This window comes from Bos javanicus, chromosome 18 (assembly GCF_032452875.1).
Source record: "Bos javanicus breed banteng chromosome 18, ARS-OSU_banteng_1.0, whole genome shotgun sequence".
In the NCBI taxonomy this organism is placed as follows: domain Eukaryota; kingdom Metazoa; phylum Chordata; class Mammalia; order Artiodactyla; family Bovidae; genus Bos; species Bos javanicus.
In genome coordinates this window covers 3,089,673-3,112,255 of record NC_083885.1, presented here as the reverse complement: position 1 = coordinate 3,112,255, position 22,583 = coordinate 3,089,673, and the positions used below count along the sequence as shown (strand labels likewise).

Genomic DNA, 22,583 nt, shown 5'->3' with positions numbered 1-22,583 from the left:
GTTATAAGATAAATGAGTACTAGGGAGGTAATGTACAACATGATAAATATAATTAACACTGCTTTATGTTGTATATGAAAGAGTAAATGCTAAGAGTTCTCATCACAGGGGAAAATTTTTTTCTATTTCCTTAATTTTTAATCTATATGAGATGAGAGATGTTCAACAAATTTATTGTGGTAATCATTTCATGAAGCATGTAACTCAAATCATTATGTTGTACACCTTAAACTTATACAGTGCTATATGTCAATTATACCTCAATAAAACTAGGAGAAAAACCCACTTCTAGGTTGCTTTCAAAATAGGAGTATCTATGAGTGGATTTCATTCTGAGCACAAACTTCACACTAACTCGGCACTGCAAAGTGATCCTTTAGGGCCTTTTGATGGAGAACTTGGCTGTTGACTACTTAAAAAAAAAATTCCTTCTGCCATGTTTGAAATACTAGAAAGCAGATGGGATGGGGCGGGGGAAGCATTCAATTAAGTAATCAGTTCAGTTCAGTCGCTCAGTTGTGTCCGACTCTTTGCGACCCCATGGACTGCAGCAAGCCAGGCTTCCCTGTGTAACTTTATCTTTGAGGAGGACCACGGCTTCTTCTAAAATATAGCCTAAAGCTTGTGCCCAATCAAGATAGCAAAATACAGCAGAGCTATACAGTATCTTTTTTTTCCCCTCGAACAGCAGGGAGATAGGTCTGTTTCCGTGTCTGCCCTGCTATGGAGTATAGTGAAAGCGATAGAAAATTTAGAAACAAAGGGACCCGGTTTGGTGTTAACCCGGGACCAGGTGTCTAGGACCACGGCCACATTTGTTTTCTGTTTGCCTCCAACGTACGGTGTGCTGTGATTGATTAGACTTAAGTGTACAATGAATCACATTGGGAATTAATATATGTGACTATTAATAAATAGTCAACATTTATGAAAAAACCTTATTTTACAAAAATGTTAACCTCCACAATTTTGACGCACGAAAACGCCCTTTGGGAACGCCCAAGTAAAGCGCGACCACAGTATACTTGCGGGCCCCGCCCCGTTGGCCCCGCCCCCACGGAAGCCCGCCTGCTTGCTATTGGTCGCTCTCCCTGGGCCGTCGGTTGCCGTGGAGATCACGGCTATGGCAACCAGGAGAAGCCATACTAGGTCGAGGCTCCGGAACCGCCGAGGGGCCACGACCCCGCGAGCCGCTCATGGCGCTCTATGAGCTCTTCGCGCACCCAGTGGAGCGGGGCTACCGTGCGGGGCTCTGCTCCAAGGCGGCGCTCTTCCTGCTGCTGGCCACCGCGCTCACGTACATCCCGCCGCTTCTGGTGGCCTTCCGGAGCCACGGTGAGTCTGCCCCCCGCCCGGGCCGGTGCGCGCTCCGCAGCGCTACGTGGCTCCCGCGCCGCCTCCCTGACCCCGGTCTCTGCGCCCCGCACTCTTGTTACCTCAGGGTTTTGGTTGAAACGGAGCAGTTACGAGGAGCAGCCAACCGTGCGCTTCCAGCACCAGGTGCTGCTCGTGGCCTTACTAGGATCCGAGCCGGGAGGCTTCCTCGCCTGGAGCACGTTCCCCGCCTTCAACCGGCTGCAGGAGGGTCATCTGCGCGTCCCGCTCGTCTCGGTGAGTGCTTCCCGCCTGCGCCCGGCCGCGCAGACTGGGCTGCGGAGGGCGCGGGCGGGCTGGAGGCTCCGGCCCCTGAATCGGGGGGGCCCGGTGTGCAGCTGAAGGAGTCACGAACCCCAGACCCGAGCTTCTGTTTCCTTTCCTGGGGGCTTGTTGGTACATTCGGCTTCTCCAAGCCGTCCCCCACCCCGGTTAAGCTGGCTGCTGCTGTCAGCGTCTCTGTTCTCTGCAGAGTCTCCAGCCCCTGGCATTTCCGTGGGCCTGGCCCTTCCTGAGGGAATGGTGGTCGCAGAGTTTGCTGTGTGAGTTGCGTTGTTCATCATTCCCTAAGTCGTGTCCGACTCTGTGGTGGTGGTGGTGGTGGTGGTTTAGTCGCTAAGTCGTGTCTGACCCTTGCGACCCCATGGACTGTGGCCAACCAGGCTCCTCTGTCCATGGGATTCTCCAGGCAAGAATACTGGAGGGGGTTGCCATGCCCTCCTCCAGGGGATCTTCCCGACCCAGGAATCAAACCCAGGTCTCCGGCATTGCAGGCAGATTCTTTACCAACTGAGCTATGAGGGAAGCCCCACTCTGCGAGTCCGTAAACTGCAGCACGCAAGGCTTCCCTGTCCTTCACCATCTTCCTGAGTTTGCTCAAACTCATGTGCATTGAGTCAGTGACGCCATCCAACCATCTCATCCTCTGTTCTGGTTAATCACCCCGTTGTGCCTCTCAGCTGTGCGTGCACCCACTGTCCACAAGGAAAGGGCAGGCAGTTTTAGGCGGACTGATACGTTGAAGCCAACGGGCTGATTGGTTAACCGACCTCCAGAATGCCCTGGCCAGGCCCGCCTCCCTGGGCTCACCCCCTTAGGTGCCGCTCAGTCCTGCTGCTGCCTGGGACTAAATGAAGCATTTTACTGTCTGTCATGTAGTATCTGGTTCAAGTTAAAGAGTGCTTCCTTTACAGTCACCCCTTTAAACTCACTTTCTGAAAGCATTTTCCTTTGGAAGTAGGAAAATTCTGGATTTCCTTCTTCCAAAGTTGAATCTCTTTAGGTATCTGAGATGATTGGCCTACATTCAAATTTGTGTAGCTGAAAAAAAAAAAATTCAGACTTTTTTCCCAGTAACTGAATAAAATGGAAAAAAATTTTTTAATGTGACTGGCCATAAATGAATAACCACCAACAAAATATGGTTATGATTACTTTTTATGATTACTTTATTTTTTTTATAATTATAAAAATGCCTGCTCATTGAAAATAGAGTTGCAGGTACATATAATGACATGAAATTAAAGGCTCAGTTTGGTGCATGTATCTAGACTTGTTAATTAACCTTCATTTTAAGGTCTGCTAGGGACTTCCCTGATGGATCAGTGGTAAAAAGTCCACCTGCCAATGTAGGAGGCATGGGTTTGTTCCAGGGGTCAGGAAGATCCCCTGGAGAAGGAAATAGCAACCCACTCCACTGTTCTTCTCTGGGAAATCCCATGAACAGAGAAGCCTGGTGGGCTATATGGTACATGCGATTACAGAAGAACCAGACACAACTTAGTGACTAAACAACCAAATATTTCATGATATGGAAAGCTGTAATGGATTTACCAGTTTCCTGGTTTTTCATTTTTACTTTTTCACTATTAGAATATCGCAGTGAATAAGATTTTGACTAAATCATACACCTTTAAACTTCAAATTGTGAGGAACTGGAATAGAAGCTGTTTGTTGAAATTGCAAAAATACATAGAAAGCTAAGCAAGCAAATAAAATAATTATTAACTCCAGAAAAATAGAAAGGAAAAATAATCAGAGTTATGAATAGTATTTCAGTTCAGTCGCTCAGTTGTGTCTGACTCTTTGCGACCCCATGAACTGCAGCATGCCAGGCCTCCCTATCCATCACCAGCTCCCAGAGTCTGCCCAAACTCATGTCCATTGAGTCGGTGATGCCATCCAACCATCTTATCCTCTGTCATCCCCTTCTCACCTGCCCTCAATCTTTCCCAGCATCAGGGTCTTTTCCAGTGAGTCAGTTCTTTGCATCAGGTGGCCAAAGTATTGGAGTTTCAGCTTCAACATCAGTCCTTCCAATGAACACCCAGGACTGATCTCCTTTAGGATGGACTGGTTGGATCTCCTTGCAGTCCAGGGGACTCTCAAGAGTCTTCTCCAACACCACAGTTCAAAAGCATCAATTCTTCGGCGCTCAACTTTGTTTATAGTCCAACTCTCACATCCATACATGACCACTGGAAAAACCATAGCCTTGACTAGATGGACCTTTGTTGGCAAAGTAATGTCTCTGGGTTTTAATATGAATAGGATTTACATAATCATAATTAGGTGAACACTAAATGTTGACTAACCAAAAGAAGAGTTTAACTCTTCTGGGGGTGTGGGCTAGGAAGAGGCAAAGAAAATTAAATCATCCCTCTCTGTGGGAAGACAATAGAGGATGCCTGAAACAGAAATTGAGAAGTGCCAATATGAATGTTATTTAAAGACATGAAGGTACATTTCTAAATAATAAGATAAATGGGGTGAATTTATTTTCCGTGTGGGTGGAAGCCTCCTGGGTTTTTTAACAAAGGTTGTTGAACATTTTGATCCTTTAAATGATCAGGTCCTTTAAATTTTTTTTTTTCCTTTAAATTTATTTAAAAAATAGAACTGGAATACAGACAAATTTCTTGCAGCAGCTCCTGCCTAATCTTCACACATGGCCCATTCTCATTTGAGGTTCTAATGCCTCTGGGGAAGGTGACTGTTGATGTGAGACCAGCATCAAGGTATGCTTCCTTTTCCCTGTAAACCCACGGTTTCTTTTCCAACAGTAGAAGCAAAGGTTGTTTTTGTTTGTATAGTAAACACAGAAAAAATTAACTTGTTAGTTTTACTCTAGGTTAGCTTTCCCTGTCTTTTAAACTTTGGGTAGAAATTTTTTTTCTTTACATTTGTGTATTCCTATTTATCATATTCTTCTGGGTACTTGAGTCTTTAAGAAATAATCATGAAAACTTAAAATAGTCATGAAAACAAGGATGCAGCATTAGGTTTCATTTATGTGTTCTTTTCACTTGTTTGTCCACCATAAACTGGTTTGGCTCCCCAGTTGGATTACTAGTTAGCTCTTATCTCTGTGACCAGAAGCCACTCCCTTGAGAGCACTGCCCACCAGGCCCCTACTTCTGGTGTGTGTGTGTTGCAATTTTATGAAGCCAAGACTACTTCTTATTTTTATGGTACCCAGAGCTATCAATACTCTTTAGTACTGGGTAATTTTGCACCATAAAACATAAAGCCAAAGTTCCTTTTTCTTAGTCTTTTCCCCTATCCATTCCAAGCCTGTATCTGTAAGTAAATTATGACCTTGTAATTGGCAATCTTTCACAGTAAATTATTTGCTTCCTTCATGATTGACCTCTTGGTTTGAAAATAGTTTGAAATCATGAGATACAAATAAATGAGTTAGAAGATATAAAAGAAGTACAGGAAAAAAAAGTAAGTAAAAATTCTAGGAGAAAAAGAATAACACAAGTCTACCAGATATTAAACTATACCTTAAAGGTCTAATAAATAAAGTAGTATGGTTTGTAGACTTGTATAAAATATGGAAATGAACCCAAATATGACTAAGGTGGCATTTTTTAAAATATATATATATATTTATTTGGCAGTGCCAGGCCTTAGTTGTAGCATGTGGGATCTATTTCCATGACCAGGGATTGAACCCAGGCACCTCTGCATAGGAAGCCTGGAGTCTTAGCCACTGGGACCACCAGGGAGGTCCCCTAAGGTGGCATTTTAAATCAGTGTGTAAAGATGAAGCTAGTCCTCAGAGACTGTATAGCAGAATTAAAGTCCAGACCAAAATTAAATTTAAAATATGAAATCACAAAACTACTGAAACAAATGAGTGAAAACTTTTAGATTTCTGAGTATGACATAAAATCTAGAAGGCATAAAAGAAACTTTTTTCATAAATCCAAGTACATAAAAAATAATTTTAAAACCTGTTGGCCTGGTGAAAACCAAAAGCAAAGTCAAAACACAAATGACAACTAGGGAAAAAAGTTTTACTATTTGTTTCACTTGTAAAGGGCTAATTTTCCTAACATAAAGTGCCTCAGTTCAGTTCAGTCGCTCAGTCGTATCTGACCCTTTTCAGCCCTATGGACTCCAGCACGCCAGGCTTCCCTGTCCATCACCAGCTCCCAGAGCTTGCTCAGACTCATGTCCATAGAGTTAGTGATGCCATCCAACCATCTCATCCTCTGTCATCTCCTTCTCCTCCTGCCTTCAGTCTTTCCCAGCATTAGGATCTTTTCCAGGGAGTCAGTTCTTCGCATCAGGTGGCCAAAGTATTGGAGCATCAGCTTCAGCATCATTCCTTCCAATGAATATTCGGGACTGATTTCCTTTAGGATTGACTGGTTTGATCTTCTTGCAGTCCAAGGGACTCTCAAGAGTTTTCTCCAACACCACAGTTCAAAAACATCAATTCTTAAGCACTCAGCTTTCTTTATAGTCCAACTCTCACATCCTTACATAACCACTGGAAAAACCATAGCCTTGACTAGACGGACCTTGTTGGCAAAGTAATGTCTCTGCTTTTTAATATGCTGTCTAGGTTAGTCATAGCTTTTCTTCCAAGGGGCAAGCATCTTTTAATTTCATGGCCGCAGTCTCCATCTGAGATGATTTTGGAGCCCAAGAAAATAAAGTCTGTCACCGTTTCCATTGTTTCCCCATCTATTTGCCATGAAGTGATGGGACCAGATGCCATGACCTTTGTTTTTTGAATGTTGAGTTTTAAGCCAGCTTTTTAACTCTGACCAACTGCCTAGTTTTGAAAATGGGTAAAGAATATGGACAGTTCATAAGAAGATGAAACATGCCACTGGATAAAAAAATCTTGTACACAACCTAAAAGTTGACAGTTATAATTTATAACAGGTATACTGAGGACTTCAAGCCCGGGAGGCTGCATCTCAAGTAACCCTGAGGAAACTGCTCAGAGGAGGCGAGGGAGGAGCTAAGATATTTAGGATAATTTGCAACAAAGGGCAAGTAGTAGGAACAAAGAGAAAAAAAGTGAAGTTGCTCAGTCTTGTCCGACTCTTTTCGACCACATGGACTGACTCCTCAGTCCATGGAATTTTCCAGGCAAGAGTACTAGAGTGAGTTGCCATTGCCTTCTCCAAGGGATCTTCCCAACTCAGGGATCGAACCTGCATTGCAGGCAGACACTTTACCTTCTGAGCCACCAGGGAAGATCTTGAATAAAGGAGAACTACATCTCAAGTTAAGAATTTAAGGCCTTTGTATGTATGGGAAAATGCAAGAATTCGGGCTCAGTGAAATCAGTCCTTGGATATGTACCTCACTTATCTGGGGCCAGTATTCTGTGTTTTCATATCCCGAGTTTCCTCAGGGCTCACCTTCGATGGTGGCTGTAATAGCTGAGGACTGTGATATCCTGTGTTTACTGATACAGCAAGCAATATTCTATTTCTCCACAAATAACTCTTAAACATATGAAATCACACTCATAATTAGGGAGATGCAAATTCAGGATAATTGAGATATCTTTTTTTTAATCTATCAAATAGGCAAAAATTAAGGTTTCCTAGCACCATGGGCAAGATGCATGCAAGCACTCCTGTATATCACTGGTGGGAGTGTAGAGTGTAGAGCATCTTTGAGAAACTGATTATCCATATTTGTCAAAATTACTGATTCATATGCCCATTTTTACTTCTAGTAAGGTATCTTAAGGTTTGTGCACACATATGAAATGACATTTGGAAAAAGGTGCTCATTGCAGCATTGTCTAATATCAAAAGATGGCAAGCAACTTATATAGTAATAGAAGACTCATTTTAAAAATTGTGTTACATCTACCTAGTGGAACAGATAGCTTTCTTTTTGAATGAAGTTAGATTTATATATACGTGATGCTTAGTTGCTCAGTCATGTCCAACTCTTTGCTACCCCATGGACTGTAGCCCACCAAGCTTCTCTGTCCATGGAGATTCTCCAGGCAAGAGTACTAGAGTGGGTTGCCGTGCCCAACTCCAGTGGATCTTCCCAACCCAGGGATTGAACCCAGGTCTCCCAAATTGCAGGCAGATTCTACACCATCTGAGCCACCAGGGAAGCCCAAGAATGCTGGAGTGGGTAGCCTATCCCGTCTCCAGGGGAACTTCCTGACCCAGGAATTGAACCGGGGTCTTGTGCATTACAGGCAGATTCTTTACCAGTTAAGCTACCAGAGAAGCCTGGATTTATATATACTGATACGGAATTACTCCAAGAGAAATTTGTTAGTATCAAAAACAAAAATTGTATATAATATGCTTCCATTTGTATAAAAATAGAAAAATATATATATGAATGTGTATATTTGCATATTCATACATGCCTGCTTCTGCTATCTCTGCTGCTGCTGCTAAGTCGCTTCAGTCGTGTCCGACTCTGTGCCACCCCATAGACGCCAGCCCACCAGGCTCCCCCGTCCCTGGGGTTCTCCAGGCAACAACACTGGAGTGGGCTGCCATTTCCTTCTCCAATGCATGAAAGTGAAAAGTGAAAGCGAAGTTGCTCAGTCGTGTCCGACTCTTAGCGACCCCATGGACTGCAGCCCACCAGGCTCCTCCCTCCATGCTATCTCTGGAAGAATTCAAAAGAAGCTGACAACATTGATTACTCTGGGGGAGGAACTTAGATTCAGCGGGAGAGAAATCTTTTCACTAAATAGCCTTTTGTTCCATGGAAATGTAATATATATTGAAGATTTTTAAATTACTGATAAAGTGACAATTTTTAAAGGAAAAATTTAGAAAGTGCCTTGTTAAACAAAAGCAAACCAAAAAGCAGTAAAAAAGCATTTAAAAGCAGATAAGTATATAAAGTGGCAATTACTTAGGAAAATAGTTTGCGGTTCCTCAAAAAGTTAAACATGTGTCCCAGCATCCCTACCCCTAGGAAGTTGTGTACCTCAGAACTGAGGACAGTCTACACAGAAACTTGTGCACAAATATTGATAGTAGCCTCATTGATAATAACAATAACAATTTTTTAAAAAAGTGGAAACAACTCACATGCCCATCAGTGAGTGAATGGACAACAAAATGTGTTATAGCCATACAATAGATCCCTCAACCACAAAACGGAATGGAGTCATGATACAGGCTACAACATGGGTGACCTTTTTTTACTCAGTGAAAGAATCCAGCCACAAGACAGTACGTATTGTCGGATTCCGTTTAGATGAAATGTCCAGGACAGACACATCTGTACAGACAGAGGTAGCTTAAGGATTTGGAAACGTGGGGAATTAATTGGCACAGAGGAGAGACAGAGAAAGTGACTGCTAATGAGTATGTGACTACTTTTTGGGCTGATAGAAGGTTTTGAAATTGGAGTTAGTGGTGATAAGTCACCCAACTTTGTGAATATACTAAAATCTACTGAATTGTATTGATAGGAAAAGGGTGAATTTTATGATATGTGAATTATGTCTCAGTTTTTTTAAAAGTGGGTAGGCAAAACCCTGGTAATGTGCTTACAAACCATAGTAATACACATTGATATACATTTACTGTGCCTCTGGCATAAGCTAAGCATTTTATCATTAGGTAACACATTTAAATTTGTCTACGTAGTACTTGGCCTTTAACAAGTATTTAGTAAAGTGTTAGCCATTAATTTTTTTTTACATATTACATTATCTCTGAAGCTCACAGGAACCTTTTGAGGTAGAGGCTATACCCCAGTTTTACAGATGAGAAGAATGAGACTCAGAGAATTGACATAATTTCTGGCTCTCAAGTGAGCAGTCAGAACTACAGCTCATATTCCATATCTTGTTCCCTATCTTGGACTCTTGTTCCATGTCTTGGACTCTTCACCCTTAGTGCAGCAAAATGCTTTTCTGACTCTGAAGATAAAGGTAGACTGACTACAGCCTGTCCAAGAAAGCGCCAAAAAGTGTAAGAAGCAGTGGTTTTAGATCAAAGTTTTGACCAAATGCTTGAAGGTGGCTTTGCAATTGTTAACTTGGGAAAATGCCTTGGAAGTCACGAATGGTCAGTTCACCTTGCTTTGCTTCTGCTTTGGTCAGTTCACCTTGGACAGCGTCTTGATGCTTTTCATGCTTGAGAGAAGAAAAAGAGCACAGAATGACCTGTTTCCCTCAACGAGCCTGACTTGGTTCTTTAAGCATCTGTGACTCTGAGAATGTGGGGCTGAAGGCTGTAGGAGGGTGCAGGGAGATGAGTGGAGAGGACTGGGTATCAGACGTGTTTTTGCATGTCTCTGAAATCGGAGTGTGTCTGCCTGACAGTGGCATCGTACAGTAGCTATTAACCGGCTTGTCAGCTGAAGACAGGCTTGTCTGGGCTTCTTTGCCTGCGCTTGCGCAAACATCAGATGTGCCAGCACCAAAACTGGTAGAAGGGACATGAGCAACTTGAAAGAAAGCCCCGGAGGGACTTCCTTGGCGGTCCAGTGGTTAAGAATCCCCCTCTCAGTGCAGGGATGAGAGTTGGATCTCTGGTCTGGGAACTAAGATCCTGCACGCAGGGGACAGCAACTGAGCCCCCGAGCCACAAGTACTGAGGCCTCGTGCTGCAACTGAAGACCCCGCATACCACGACTAAGACATGGTGCAGCCAAAAATAAGTAACAGAAGAAGCGTTCTAAAAAAGAAACAATAATAAAGCATTTAACCCTAAGAACCAATTGAGAGGCAAGGAAGGGAAAGTTCAAGAGGCCCTTTAAAGTAGGACAGTTCCACATAATTGGAAAGCCTGCTTTAAAACTCAGACCAATGGATTTTATTTCCCTCTGTGAATGTTGTTGTAGATGGTCTAACACCAGTGTGCTGCATGGTACAAAGGACGAAACTGCTTAGAGAAGTATGGATAATACTGAGTCAAAAAATGATTCGAAAGAATCAAAATGTAGAGAAGTTTTAAGAATCCCTGGATCAATTTATTTTACATATATTTTTCTATGTACATAAATATGATATATTAATATGCCTAGATCTAAAAGCTCTTCCAATGAGTATAAAATAAATTCCCTGAGTGATTAGAAAGCACTGTCACACAGTAGTTTAGGAAGTATTTTTGCTTTCTTGAGCGAAGTTGCTCCAATCATGTCTTGACTCTTTGTGACCCTGTGGACCGAAGCCTCTCAGGCTCCTCTGTCCCTGGGATTGATTTTCCAGGCAAGAATATTGGAGTGGGTTGACATGCCCTTCTCCATACCCTTAGACTCATTGAAGTATAGGTAGCAAGGATTTTAGAAGTCTAGGAGACAATGGAGTAGTGGTTCCTACTTTGCTGGAGAGCCAAAGACTGGTGTCAAAGAGCATTTTCACTATAAAAAGAAAAAGTGGGACACCCCAATGATGACAAGTATATGGTAAAGTGGACACAGGTATAAACTAGGAAATTAACTTAAATAAAAGAATATGACCCAAAGAATAAAAGGTATGCGACTTCCCTGGTGGTCCAGTGGTTGAAAGTCCGCCTGCCAATGCAGGAGACATGGATTCGATCCCTGGTCTGGGAGGATCCCATGTGCTGCAGGGCAACTAAGCCCTTGTACTGCAATGACTGGAGCCCTTGCATCTGGAGCGCTTGCTCTGCAGCGAGAGAAACCACTGCAATGAGAAGCTCGTGCACTGCAACTAGAGAGCAGCCCCTGCTCGCTGCAACTAGAGAAAGCTTGTGCCTAGCAAAACCCAGAGCAACCCAAAAGTAAGTAAATAATTTTTTTAAAAAAAGAACAAAAGCTATGAAAACAAGCAAGAGCCAAATAAAATTCCAACAAACTATCAAATAGTGTAGAATCCCTGATGAGGAAAAAATGTTCCAAGTCAGGGCACTTTGAAAACAATGGCACTAGTTAAATTCACAGCTGCGCTTACAGTCAGATGCTTTGCTGGCTATGAGGTCTTGTCTCAGCTCCCAACCCACCCCTCTCCTTTGTGGCGCTCATGTTGAGATACCGAAACCCACATTCTCCTCTGACAAATGGCTGCCTGTTAGGTTCTGCCAGTAGGAGGCATGGTAAGCTTTGTTCTGGAGTGGCAGAAAACCAGAAATTGCAACCAGGGTGAAGAACCATCACAGGCTTGAAGCAAACAGCAGGCGTACATCCTTCCTCCAGCCTTACTGACTGGCTCCATGGGTTCTCCCTCCAAGCTCCAAAGGCATCAGCCCTCCCTTTTTGAGGTCTGAGTCCCAGCTCCTTGAGGCGTCCCAGCCTCTTCCTTTTCTTCTCCAGCCCTAGGCAGTCATCCTGCAAAAAGTGTCCCTTTTTTTGCCTTTTTTCTCCCACTAATGCCTATGTTATCAATTATCCCCTATACTAAATTCCCCTGTTAAAAATAGCTTGATTTTGTTTTTTTCTTTCTGATTGGACCCTGATCGATACATTTGGACTGATTGGCATTGACTAGATCCAGCAGTGCCTGCCTGTATTTATCTATCTAGTATGTTAGTATTGGTTTCACAGATATCTGTAGAGGATCAACCTGTTTTAACCCCAGAAATCTTTGAAATTAGCGTTCTTACTGGCTGTTACAGAATCAGGAGTCAGCAAACGTAAGTCTCAACCCCAGTTGCGTCATTGGGTTCCATACCCTGTTTGGACCTCAGTGTAGCTATAGAAAGAGTATGACAGTACCTACCTCTCTAATTATTGCTAGTTATTATTAGTAATAAAACTTCTTGGATATGCAGAGGAATGAGACAGGACAATCTGTGGATATAAAGATTGCCCCAAGTTCACATATACCTTATAGAAATAGGGGGATGGTGAATTCTCTTAGCCAGACACATCCATTGGATTTTAGTTACTAATCTTGAACCTGTGTTAAAGAAGTATTAGCTGTTTGAATACCTACCTTTGTAGCCGTTGGATTTTGTATTAAGCTTCATTTAAAGTAAATGGAATTGGGATTTCCCTCATGGCTCAGTAGTAAAGAATCCACCTGCCGATGCAGGAGACACAGGTTCAATCCCTGGTCTGGGAAGATCCCACATGCTGCAGGGCAACTAAGCCCGGGCTCCACAAATATCAGCCTGTGCTCTAGAGCCTAGGAACCGCAACGCTCTAGAGCCTGCGCTGTGCAACAAGAGAAGCCACCGCAAGGAGAAGCCCATACTCCGCAACTAGAGAGTAGCCCCCACTCACTGAAGCTAGAGAAAAGCTCACAAAGCAACGAAGGCCCAGCACAGCTAAATAAATAAATATGATTTTTTTTAAAAGTAGGTGGAATTAAGTGACTGATCCCATCTGTGGTCCAGGTGATAGCACAGCAATGTAACCCACCTTACCAGCCTCAGGGGAGCGAGAGTCTTACTTGGTGACAGGTCCTCTGTGAGGAGGGCATGGCAATCCACTCCAGTATTCTTGGCTAGAGAATCCCATGGACAAAGGAGCCTGGCGGACTACAGTCCATGGGGTTGCAGAGTTGGACATGACTGAAGCACCTTGGCATGCATGCAGCTCTGTGGGAGAGGCATCATTTGCACACTCACTCATCGCCATGGCTCTGTATCAGCCTCGTCTTTCACTGTCTCCAGCTCATGAACTCTGCTCAGCTCCACTGGCCTCATCTCAGCCTCGTAAACGCTGACCCACTTTCACCCAGAGCACATGCGTTTTGTTAGCCTGGGTTAGTCCTCCTCAAGATGTTTCTGTACCTCATCACCTCACTTCATCTGACTTCTCGGACAGTCAGGTATTCCTGAATACCTTCTATATAAATTTCTGTTAAATTCCACCCTGACCATTCTCTGATTTTAGCTTGCTTCACTTTTCCCTGTGGCATTTAGCACTGCCTGACGTCAGCACATTGTTCACTGACTTACACTCTGCCTCCCTGGCTGGGAATGGAAGCTCCACTGTGGTGGGGACTTGGTCCATTTTGTTTGCCACTCTATTCCCAGAACCTGAAGCAATGCCTGGCGCCTCTGGGACATAGTAGGCCCTCAGAAAATATTTGACAGGTTAATGAGCAGATTTAACAAGCAGACACCAATTATGGTGCTATACCAGATCTCTGCCCTCTGTGAACCTGGAGTAAAAGCATGCTGGTTGTTTTGCAAAAAGATCTTTCATAATCAACATCTGCTCCTTGAGTTTAAGTCTGGACATTTTAGTCCTGGAAACAGGACCAGATTTCAAGTCAGATATGTGGCTTCATATCCTGTCTTTACCAGTACTAGCTGTACTCCATAAATCCTTTAATCTCCCTGAGACTTGATTTTCTCATATATGCAATGGGAATAGTAGTTGCTCTGCTTACCTTTGACTGATTGTAAAGGTCAAATGAAATGTGTCTCTCCCTCTGGGACTCTGAGAGTTCAGATTCTTCTGGCATTTCCCTCCTGACCACTGTCCTTCCTCTCTCGAAAGCTGTTGATCTTTGTCTTCCTTTATGACCCTCAAGATCCAGAAAAGCTATGGATCTACCACAGAGAGGTAACCTGACTTTGTCTTCCAAGTCTTCCCAGGTATCAGCTGAAAAAAAAAAATTCTCAGGAAGACAAGGCAGCCTCTTTTCCATCCTACTCATAATTGCTGATACATAGTTGCCTCAGTAACCTGATCATCAGCCCTGGTAACAGATATCCCTGTGCTGCACCTGCAAAGCCGACAGAACGAGACAGAGAAAATAGTATCCAACAGAAGAGAGACGGTAGACTTCTCTATAACAAGGCCCAGGATAAGGACATTATTGTCTAGAAGGAAAGAAATGATTGAAAGGTTCTGAAAACTGAGATAACTCCATCTCAAGCAACCTTATTAGCCTGAAAAAGAACAAAGAATCTCTTCCCCCACATAAAGGTATGGAGGAGAACCACATGACTCAGTAGATGGGGAATCAGGGAGGAATATGTTGATACACCATCGCGGAGTCCTTCTGGAAGCCTATGGAAAGGATCAGTTGTAACAGCGAGGTCCAGAGTTGCGCCACGGAATCATGTCCCCAGTGATCACATCTCAGTGACCGTCTCTCCTGCTCGTCCTCTTAGGGTCACTGTGAGGCAAGACTGGATTCTGGCGGTTTTTTATGAGCTGTAATCTGTCTTTCTCCCTCCTTGGATCTCTGTTCTCAACTGCTTTCATGTCACTAATTTATAAAGTACCTATGGAGTCTTCGGAGAAGGCGATGGCACCCCACTCCAGTACTCTTGCCTGGAAAATCCCATGGATGGAGGAGCCTGGTAGGCTGCAGTCCATGGGGTCGCGAAGAGTCAGACATGACTGTGCGACTTCACTTTCACTTTTCACTTTCATGCATTGGAGAAGGAAATGGCAACCCACTCCAGAGTTCTTGCCTGGAGAATCCCAGGGACAGGGGAGCCTGGTGGGCTGGCGTCTATGGGGTCGCACAGAGTCGGACATGACTGAAGCAACTTAGCAGCAGCAGCAGCATGGAGTCTTACTGCCTTAATGATTTTACTTAACTTTCTTTTTGATTGTACTGATTGGTACTAAAAGATACACCACATTTTAAAGCCCTGACATCAATCCAACGTTGAGAATCTGAAGCAAAGACATCGTGGTTAAAGAACATACAAACAGCCTGGTGTTTTCTGCTGAGTCTGTTTGGGAAATGCAGAATGGCTGGGATTTTTTCGAAATCTGTTCTTAGGTGCTATTTAAACCTTCCCTATAAATTCAGGCATATTTCTTAAAAGGAAAGAAAATACCAGCAACAAAACAAAAAAGATCAAATGAGACAACTGAAAAAGAATAATACATCCAGATGTTACATTGCTTTTATTGCTGCTTCCAGGTCCCAACCAGTTTGGCCCTAGAATGTTTAGAAGTGCAAGTGTGCACTTCAGGGGCCATGTCTCTTTCCCCAGTACTGATCCACCTATAACTATTTAATGTTCTCTTTTTTCTTTCAGTGAGAGATACAATGCCTGTGTGTGGCAGAGTCTCTGTGTGTGCAACATACTCCACGCTGTGGAGTCCTCCTGGACTTATTAAGGACCAGGGTCATCAGCCTTTTTTGGATTTCCTAGGCTAGAGAAGAAGACAGGAACCAGGATGGGAAAATGGACATGTTGCATTTTAAACTGGAGCTTCCCCTGCAGTCCACAGAGCAGGTTCTAGGTGTTCAGCTCATCTTGACTTTCTCCTACCAACTGCATGTGAGTTATCTCCTTTTTGTCTTTCTTTTTTTCATAGTTTGTTTTTTTTTTTAACTATTTATTTATGTTTTGGCTGCTCTGGGTCTTCGTTGCTGCGTGTGGGGTTTCTCTAGTTGTGGTGAGCGGGGGCCACTCTTCCTCGCGGTGCGAGGGCTTCCTTGATTTGGAGCGCGGCTCTGGCTTTAGTTGTTCTGCAGCATGTGCAGTCTTCCGGACCAGGGATCGAACCCGTGTCCCCTGTATTGGCAGGCAGAGTCTTATCTACTACACCACCAAGGAAGTCCTCCCTTTTGACTTTCAATAGAACAGAGCCCCCCCTTTCTGATTTCTGGGAAAACTCACACTGCAGATGATTCTTTGCAGAAGTGTCATTTAGGATTTAGCTGCCAAAGTTAAATTTGAATGTTTTTCGTGAAGGTCACATTAATTTCCGTGAGCTATTAAGAGCTCCAGGGGTTCTGGGCAGAGCGCTTCCTGCATGGCTAAGCTCAGCACTAGGGGGACACCTTAGGCTTCAACCACAGATGAGTGATGCTCAGAACCTGGAACCATTCGGATCTGACTGAAATTGATATGGTCTCTCTTTCTAATGATTTCAGAGGATGTCGACATTCGTGATGCAGAGCATGGCGTTTCTCCAATCCTCCTTCGCTCTTCCGGGGTCCCAGTTATATGTGAATGGAGACCTGAGGCTGCAGCAGAAGCAGCCCCTCAGCTACGGTGGCCTAGACGTCCGGTACAACGTAGGGACGCTTCACTCTGCCCATCTCTTTTGCTTCTGTATTGTATTGTTTATCAAGTGCTTTGAAGAGGGAGCAAGTAACATTGGAAATAGCACTTCTCTGTGAGTGGCGCAGAAAAGGATCTCTGAGGAATTCTTTCCGTGAATCCTTTCGAAATATGGAGACAGATATCCCTGTTTACATCTTCAAAAAAAGAGGGAGAAGAATCTTTGTCTTTATCTAAGAACTGAATTGTCTGTAGTTTTGGGGTTTGCACACACACACACACAGTGTATTCCACGTGATCTTTCTTTGCTAAGCTTATAACATAGGCCAGCCCCGAGGTAAGAGGTTTAACTGCATCATCTCATCCAGTTATCACACAGCCTCATGAGACGCCTCTGGTGCCGTTCCCTGGTCTCCAGCTGCTGTCCTGTCTCCGTCCCCCTTGCTCCTTTCTAGCCCCGGGGTCCATTTTGCTGTTCCTCAAACCTACGAAGCAGCTCCTGCCTCAGGGGTTTTGCACTTAGCTCTTCCTCTACTGAGTATCCACGTCACTTACCCTACTGCTCCGTCTGGACCCTGTTCAAAGCTCCTGAGCACAGTCCTTGCTTGACACGCTTCTAAAGAACATCCACCTGTCCCTCCAGCATCGCTCACCCAGGTTTACTCTTCTTACCTTCACCTGAAATATGAAAGGGAGGTTTCCAGTTTGTTCATTTGCCATCTCCCTCAGCGGTAAAGGGGCTTCCTTTGTGGCTCAGCTGTAAAGAATCCGCCTGCAATGCGGGAGACTGGGGTTCGATCCCTGGGCTGGGAAGATCCCCTGGAGAAGGGAACGGCTACCCACTCCAGTACTCTGGCCTGGAGAATCCCATGAACTGTATAGTCCATGGGGTCCAAAGAGTCGGACACGACTTTCAGCGGTGAAAGCCCTGCTGTCTTCTGTGTTCTCTCGACCCAGTGCTTAAAACAGTGCCTGCCCATAGTAAGCACTCAGAATTGATAAGAGAATGAACTCTCATTTCACACATGAGGAAACTGGAGCCTCCAGGGATTGATTAATTTTCCCAAAGCCCACAGAGCCATGAACGGTCTATCTGAGACCAGGACTCATGCATCCCATCACTTATCGCAAACCTTTATATTATCACAAGGAGGCCCATATAATTTGGGCTACTTCTGAAACTTAATAGGAAATGTTACCAGTTATTATAACCAGGACTGTCCCAGATAAACTGGGATTCATGGTCACCATAACCATAACTATTATCAACATACTATTTTTTTTTAAGGAGGGAATATAAAATATAAATTTAATGTGCTGTGCTGTGCTTAGTTGCTCAGTCTTGTCTGACTCTTTCCGACCCCATGGACTGTAGCCCACCAGGCTCCTCTGTCCACGGGGAATCTCCAGGCAAGAATACTGGAGTGGGTTGCCATGCCCTCCTCCAGGGGATCTTCCCGACCCAGGGATCAAACCCAGCTCTGCACACATTGCAGGCGGATTCTTTACCATCTGAGCTACCAGGGAAGCCCATGTTAGATTATGTCAGGAATGTGATACTAGAGAACAGCTCTTTCTCATCTTCAAAGGGTTATGTGCTTATTACTATGTGCACTTTATCGTCTTTCCATTTCTGCATTTCAAAGAGATCAATTAGGGAGCATCCAGACAAAAGCAAGAAAAAAGACAAAGGGGTTGAAAATGTAGTCTCTTAGAAAAAATGAGAAGACTCATTTCTCCCATTGGAATAGAGAGGGGAATTATATAAGTAGCTTTAAAACCTGTGAAAGATGGATATTGACCCCTTGTTTCCTTCCCTCCAGAAAGAAAGACTGAAAGTAAATGACTTAAATTGTTTCAAAAGAGTTCATTCATTTTTGAAGAAAATATTATCGATGCTGGAATAGGCCCCCAAGCACAAGAGGGTGGTCTCTGAGATCAGCCTGGGTGGGAAGGGGGTAGAAAAACCAAGAATGCACGTCGCTTGTGTGCTCACACTACGCCCTCCCGTGCGTCCAGGTGTCTGTCATCAACGGGACCAGTCCGTTTGCCAGTGACTACGACCTCACCCGCATTGTTGCTGCCTATCAAGAAAGGAACGGTGAGTTGTGTGGACAGCTCATCCATCTGCTTCTCAAGGACTTTGCAGGTTAATGAAAGTATTAGAGAGAAACAGAATTAGAGCCCTTGTCATATGAAAATGTCGAAACCAGTGAATGCTCAGCTATGGAAGGTGAACAGGTTGCTCAGAATTTGTTCTTTTCCTCCTGATCCAGAGACCTACACCCTAACTATCCTCTGCACTGCTCCTCTGGTCCAGCAGGTTGGTGCCAATTCACTGCCGTATTTGTCCCACCACTGGTTTGGTGGATTTATGTGTATAGGTATGTGAGTTGCTTCCCACACCACACCTGTAAGAAAAGCCAAAGACAAGTTGCTCTCCATAGTGTTCAGATGGAAACAGGGAACCTGAGTGACTCACCACATGTCAGCAGCTGAAGAAGGAGAAAGCACCCAGGATTCTGGCTGAAAGGCAGATGGTGACCAGGGCTTCCAAGAGGCAAGACCATCAGGTCGTCCCTGAGTGTGCGCTTGACTCAGCATATCTGGCTGCTTGGTGGTCTGAGGTTTCCTCTAAAAGAATCTAAAGCATTGCTTGGCAACCAGACATCATAGATGGGATGCACAGACATTTAACAAGTCAGGGGACCACAATTCCAGTATTTCTTTCTGGTTTTATGTAATACATGAGCAGATTTATTCCAAAAATAAAGGAATTTTAGAACACGACTTAAAAACATTTATCTGCAAATCAACTTTTCTTAATTCCTTCCAGTCATTGTCCATATGCAGAGTTTTTATACAGCTCCTGTCACAGTTTAGAGACAGTTTTTTGTCTTCTGTACTTTGTAATATAAATATTTCCCCCACACCACTAGAAAGTTTTCATTGGTTTTCTTTTTAGAGGTAGCATAGTATTCCTTTGCTTAGCCATTTATTTGCTTAGACAGTTGTAGAACACAGTTTTTAACATCCTTTGACAAGTGTTTTAACAGATACTATGTGAGCAGCTTTGAACATTCAATTTGTCTTTTGAATTATTTCTTTGGAATGTGTTCTGAAGTGCAGAGTTGGCCTGAGAGGTCAGAGTATGTTACAGCCCTCAATATTTTACTGCCAAAGAGAGCATTCACAGATTAACTCCTGACTGTGTTGCAGTAACCACCATCCTGACTGACCCCAGCCCCATCTGGCTGGTGGGAAGGGCCGCAGAAGCGCCATTTGTGGTTAATGCAGTCATCCGATACCCCGTGGAAGTCATTTCATATCCTTTCTGTTAAAGGGCCAACAGTAGCTGGGTTTCAAAAAAGAAAAGAAGGATTCCTCAGATGTCTCAAGAGGGAACAGATGTGGGAAGCCTCAGACTGGAAATTGCTGCAGTGGTAGTCCCCCACAAATGACTCTGTCTGTCTGCAGTTCATACGGGAAAAAAATATTCATTTCCTGTTCATATGTCCTTTTGAGCAATTCTTCTAGGTCAGAATCATACATATTTATATCTTAATAATCTTTGATTGTCTCTTTTATCTTAAGGGTATTTGAAACATTTTTTGTGATTTTCTGTATAAACTAACCCTTTGGTGTAACATGTATGTAGCAAATGTCATCTGTGACTCCTTAACTGTTTGTACTTATCTACCAGGATTCTGGGAAATGATCAAGTTTGCGTGGATCCAGTATGTCAGTATCCTACTTATCTTCCTGTGGGCGTTTGAAAGAATCAAAAGATTTGTGTTCCAAAATCAGGTGGTGACCACAATCCCTGTAACAGCTATGCCCCAGGGAGAACTGTATAAGGAGCATTTATCATAAGAAGACCCTTTCTGAAAACTCTAAGCAAGACCGTGGCCACCTCGCTGTTGTCTTCTGAGAACTGCTGTCTTACAAAATTTCTTGAAGAGAGTCCGTGGACACTTGCCCCCATGTGTGCTTTTCCCATCAGAGACAAAGAACAATCCTTTCTAATTTTCCTCTACACAAATTCTATATCTTCGAAGCATCTGCAGAGATAATCAGGGACTAGTTTGTTTGTAGAAATGTTTCTGAGGGTTCCTGAAGGCTATAATTTGCTTTTGTTTTTGTTTTTCGCCTCAGACTTGGATCTCGGGAGGAAACTACAGTCAGTTCAGACAGCTTGGAAAGAGTCCCATCTCTGGTGAAGCAAAGACTTTTCCTCTCTTGAACTGAGAAGCATGCCGTGTATTTCTTACCCCTGTTGTAAACCAGGTTTTCCTCTTTGCAGGGCTCTCTGGGGATAGATACGCAATCATCAGCACTTTCCACTCCTGGGCGTCTAAATTTCCCCTCAGCACTGGTTTCCAGAACTGAGAGGCCTTTAACCAGCGATCTGGAGGGGGAGAGGGGAGCGCTCTGAGCACATGTGCGCGCGGGCGGGCGCCGTGAGGACACGCGGCCCGGCGTCCACCTGCCGCGTCGAACAGACGGGGGTCTGTGGCAGCCCCGCCAAGCAGCCCTTGATCCCGCCCGCCGGGGCCGGCGCTTGGCCTCGGGCTGAGCCCTGGAATAGCAGGCCGCGGTCAGCAGGGCTGCTGCGGGCACAGGCCCTCCGCGACTGTGGGGGAGTAAGCCGTGCAACAACAGGTCCTTTCTCCCTGGCCCTCGCCCAGCAGGCTGCACGCTTGCAACTCCCAACTCCTCGGCAGCCCTCCCCTGCTTGAAAGGGACGCGACAGAGGAGCTGCTGTTGCTATTGGCTCCTGCCGCCTGACAACCACAGAGGTTACTTGGAGGGCTAGCGGGAAGCCCGCGACTTGGGTTTCCTCTGGCTCAGGAACAGGGTGCCCATCACAGTGGGCCGCTTTGGGGAGGCACACAAGGAGCAGGGAAGGCCCAGAGGATGCCAGCCGCGCAGCCCATTCCGGGCCTGGCCATTAGCAGAATGACACGCAGTTCAGCCGGATCACCCTCGTGACTAAGTGAGCGTCTGCTAAAGAGACCCGGAATGGGCCTCTGTCATACGTGGAACAGGGATTTTCCATTCACACTCCAAGGACCGCTGGACCTGCTTTATTATCCCGTGCTTTCACTGACATTGGAAGGACACGCCTTCTGAGAACCGCACTTCACACCCATCCACACACACCTCTGAGTTTTTATTTCCAAAGCACCTTTTCTTCCAGGCTGCCAAAATAAGAACTTTGCAAACAAAGCTGTTTTGAAGTATTTAAGCACAAAAAGATCCTAACACTGGTCCCTCTGCCTTTTCTTTTAATATTTTGAGCTGTTTATATGCCTAGAGTTTTTTGGTTTTTGTTTTCTTCCTTGAGATTTAAATAAAAAAGAGTTTCTGGTTTGAATCATCAAAAGGTAATGAAATACAGAAAGAGCTGAAGATGTATGTCAACATGGCTTCGTATTTTATTAAATTATTCTTCATGCCAAACATGTACAAAGAACCATGATGTTTTGTAAATTTATAATTAAAATGTTCAAACTGGAAGGTTCCATGTGGCTCTTTAGAGTGGGAGTGTATTTGGAAAAGGGAGGATGGGGAAGGCAGAAGTTGTGCCCACTTCTCCTGGTTATTCACCAGCAGCCTTGCTTTGCCAGGGCTCTGCCCAAAGACCTTGGAGCTTTTGTTAACTCTTTGGCAAAAGCCTTCTGGCCCCACCCCAAGTAAATGTGAGTTTTTGGTGGAATCCACATGACATGTGAAAATCATGGGCTGGAAAATTACAACTGCTTCTGGTGAATACCAGATTGTTTACAGATCAGATGTTAGTGGCTTCTGAAGATGAACCACACATATAGTTGCAGGAAAAAGGTGGGGAGATACACAGAAGTTTATCAACTGGGCTGTAACCCATAGCTGTGTCAAAGTCTAAGACAATATTTGGCAGGGGGGAATCTCTTACCTTGCCAAATGATTATCCAGTTTCTATTTGAATCAGGTGAGGTCCCATCATCTAAGAATAATAAAGCAATTAATAAAGCTTTCTTTCTTTCTCTTCATGTTCATGCTTTGTAAAAGAAGTTTTATTTC

General features: G+C 44.3%; 1 protein-coding gene across 3 annotated transcripts; it reads left to right on the top strand.

Moving 5' to 3' along the window:
* Nucleotides 1-1,094: 1,094 nt before the first annotated feature.
* TMEM231 (transmembrane protein 231) lies at nucleotides 1,095-22,040 on the top strand. 3 transcript variants are annotated; one of them, XM_061386791.1, is made up of 7 exons: nucleotides 1,100-1,335; nucleotides 1,442-1,611; nucleotides 15,663-15,791; nucleotides 16,391-16,534; nucleotides 18,540-18,621; nucleotides 19,740-19,845; nucleotides 20,213-22,040. In XM_061386791.1, exons 1-7 carry the CDS (start codon nucleotides 1,197-1,199, stop codon nucleotides 20,391-20,393), a joined length of 951 nt encoding a protein of 316 aa, XP_061242775.1. In that variant the 5' UTR covers nucleotides 1,100-1,196; the 3' UTR covers nucleotides 20,394-22,040. The 3 variants fall into 3 exon arrangements, with proteins under 3 accessions (XP_061242777.1, XP_061242776.1, XP_061242775.1); XM_061386793.1 differs by lacking the exons at nucleotides 19,740-19,845; nucleotides 20,213-22,040 and adding an exon at nucleotides 19,864-20,187 and having other exon boundaries at nucleotides 1,095-1,335; XM_061386792.1 differs by lacking the exon at nucleotides 19,740-19,845 and having other exon boundaries at nucleotides 1,098-1,335; nucleotides 20,224-22,040.
* Nucleotides 22,041-22,583: the final 543 nt, after the last annotated feature.

Excerpts from the sequence above, each read along its gene's own strand:
- TMEM231 (XM_061386791.1), top strand. The coding sequence starts at position 1,197 with ATGGCGCTCTATGAGCTCTTCGCGCACCCAGTGGAGCGGGGCTACCGT. Across the intron at positions 1,336-1,441 it reads GGTGGCCTTCCGGAGCCACG|GGTTTTGGTTGAAACGGAGC; the intron begins GTGAGTCTGCCC and ends TTGTTACCTCAG. Across the intron at positions 1,612-15,662 it reads TGCGCGTCCCGCTCGTCTCG|GCTAGAGAAGAAGACAGGAA; the intron begins GTGAGTGCTTCC and ends TGGATTTCCTAG.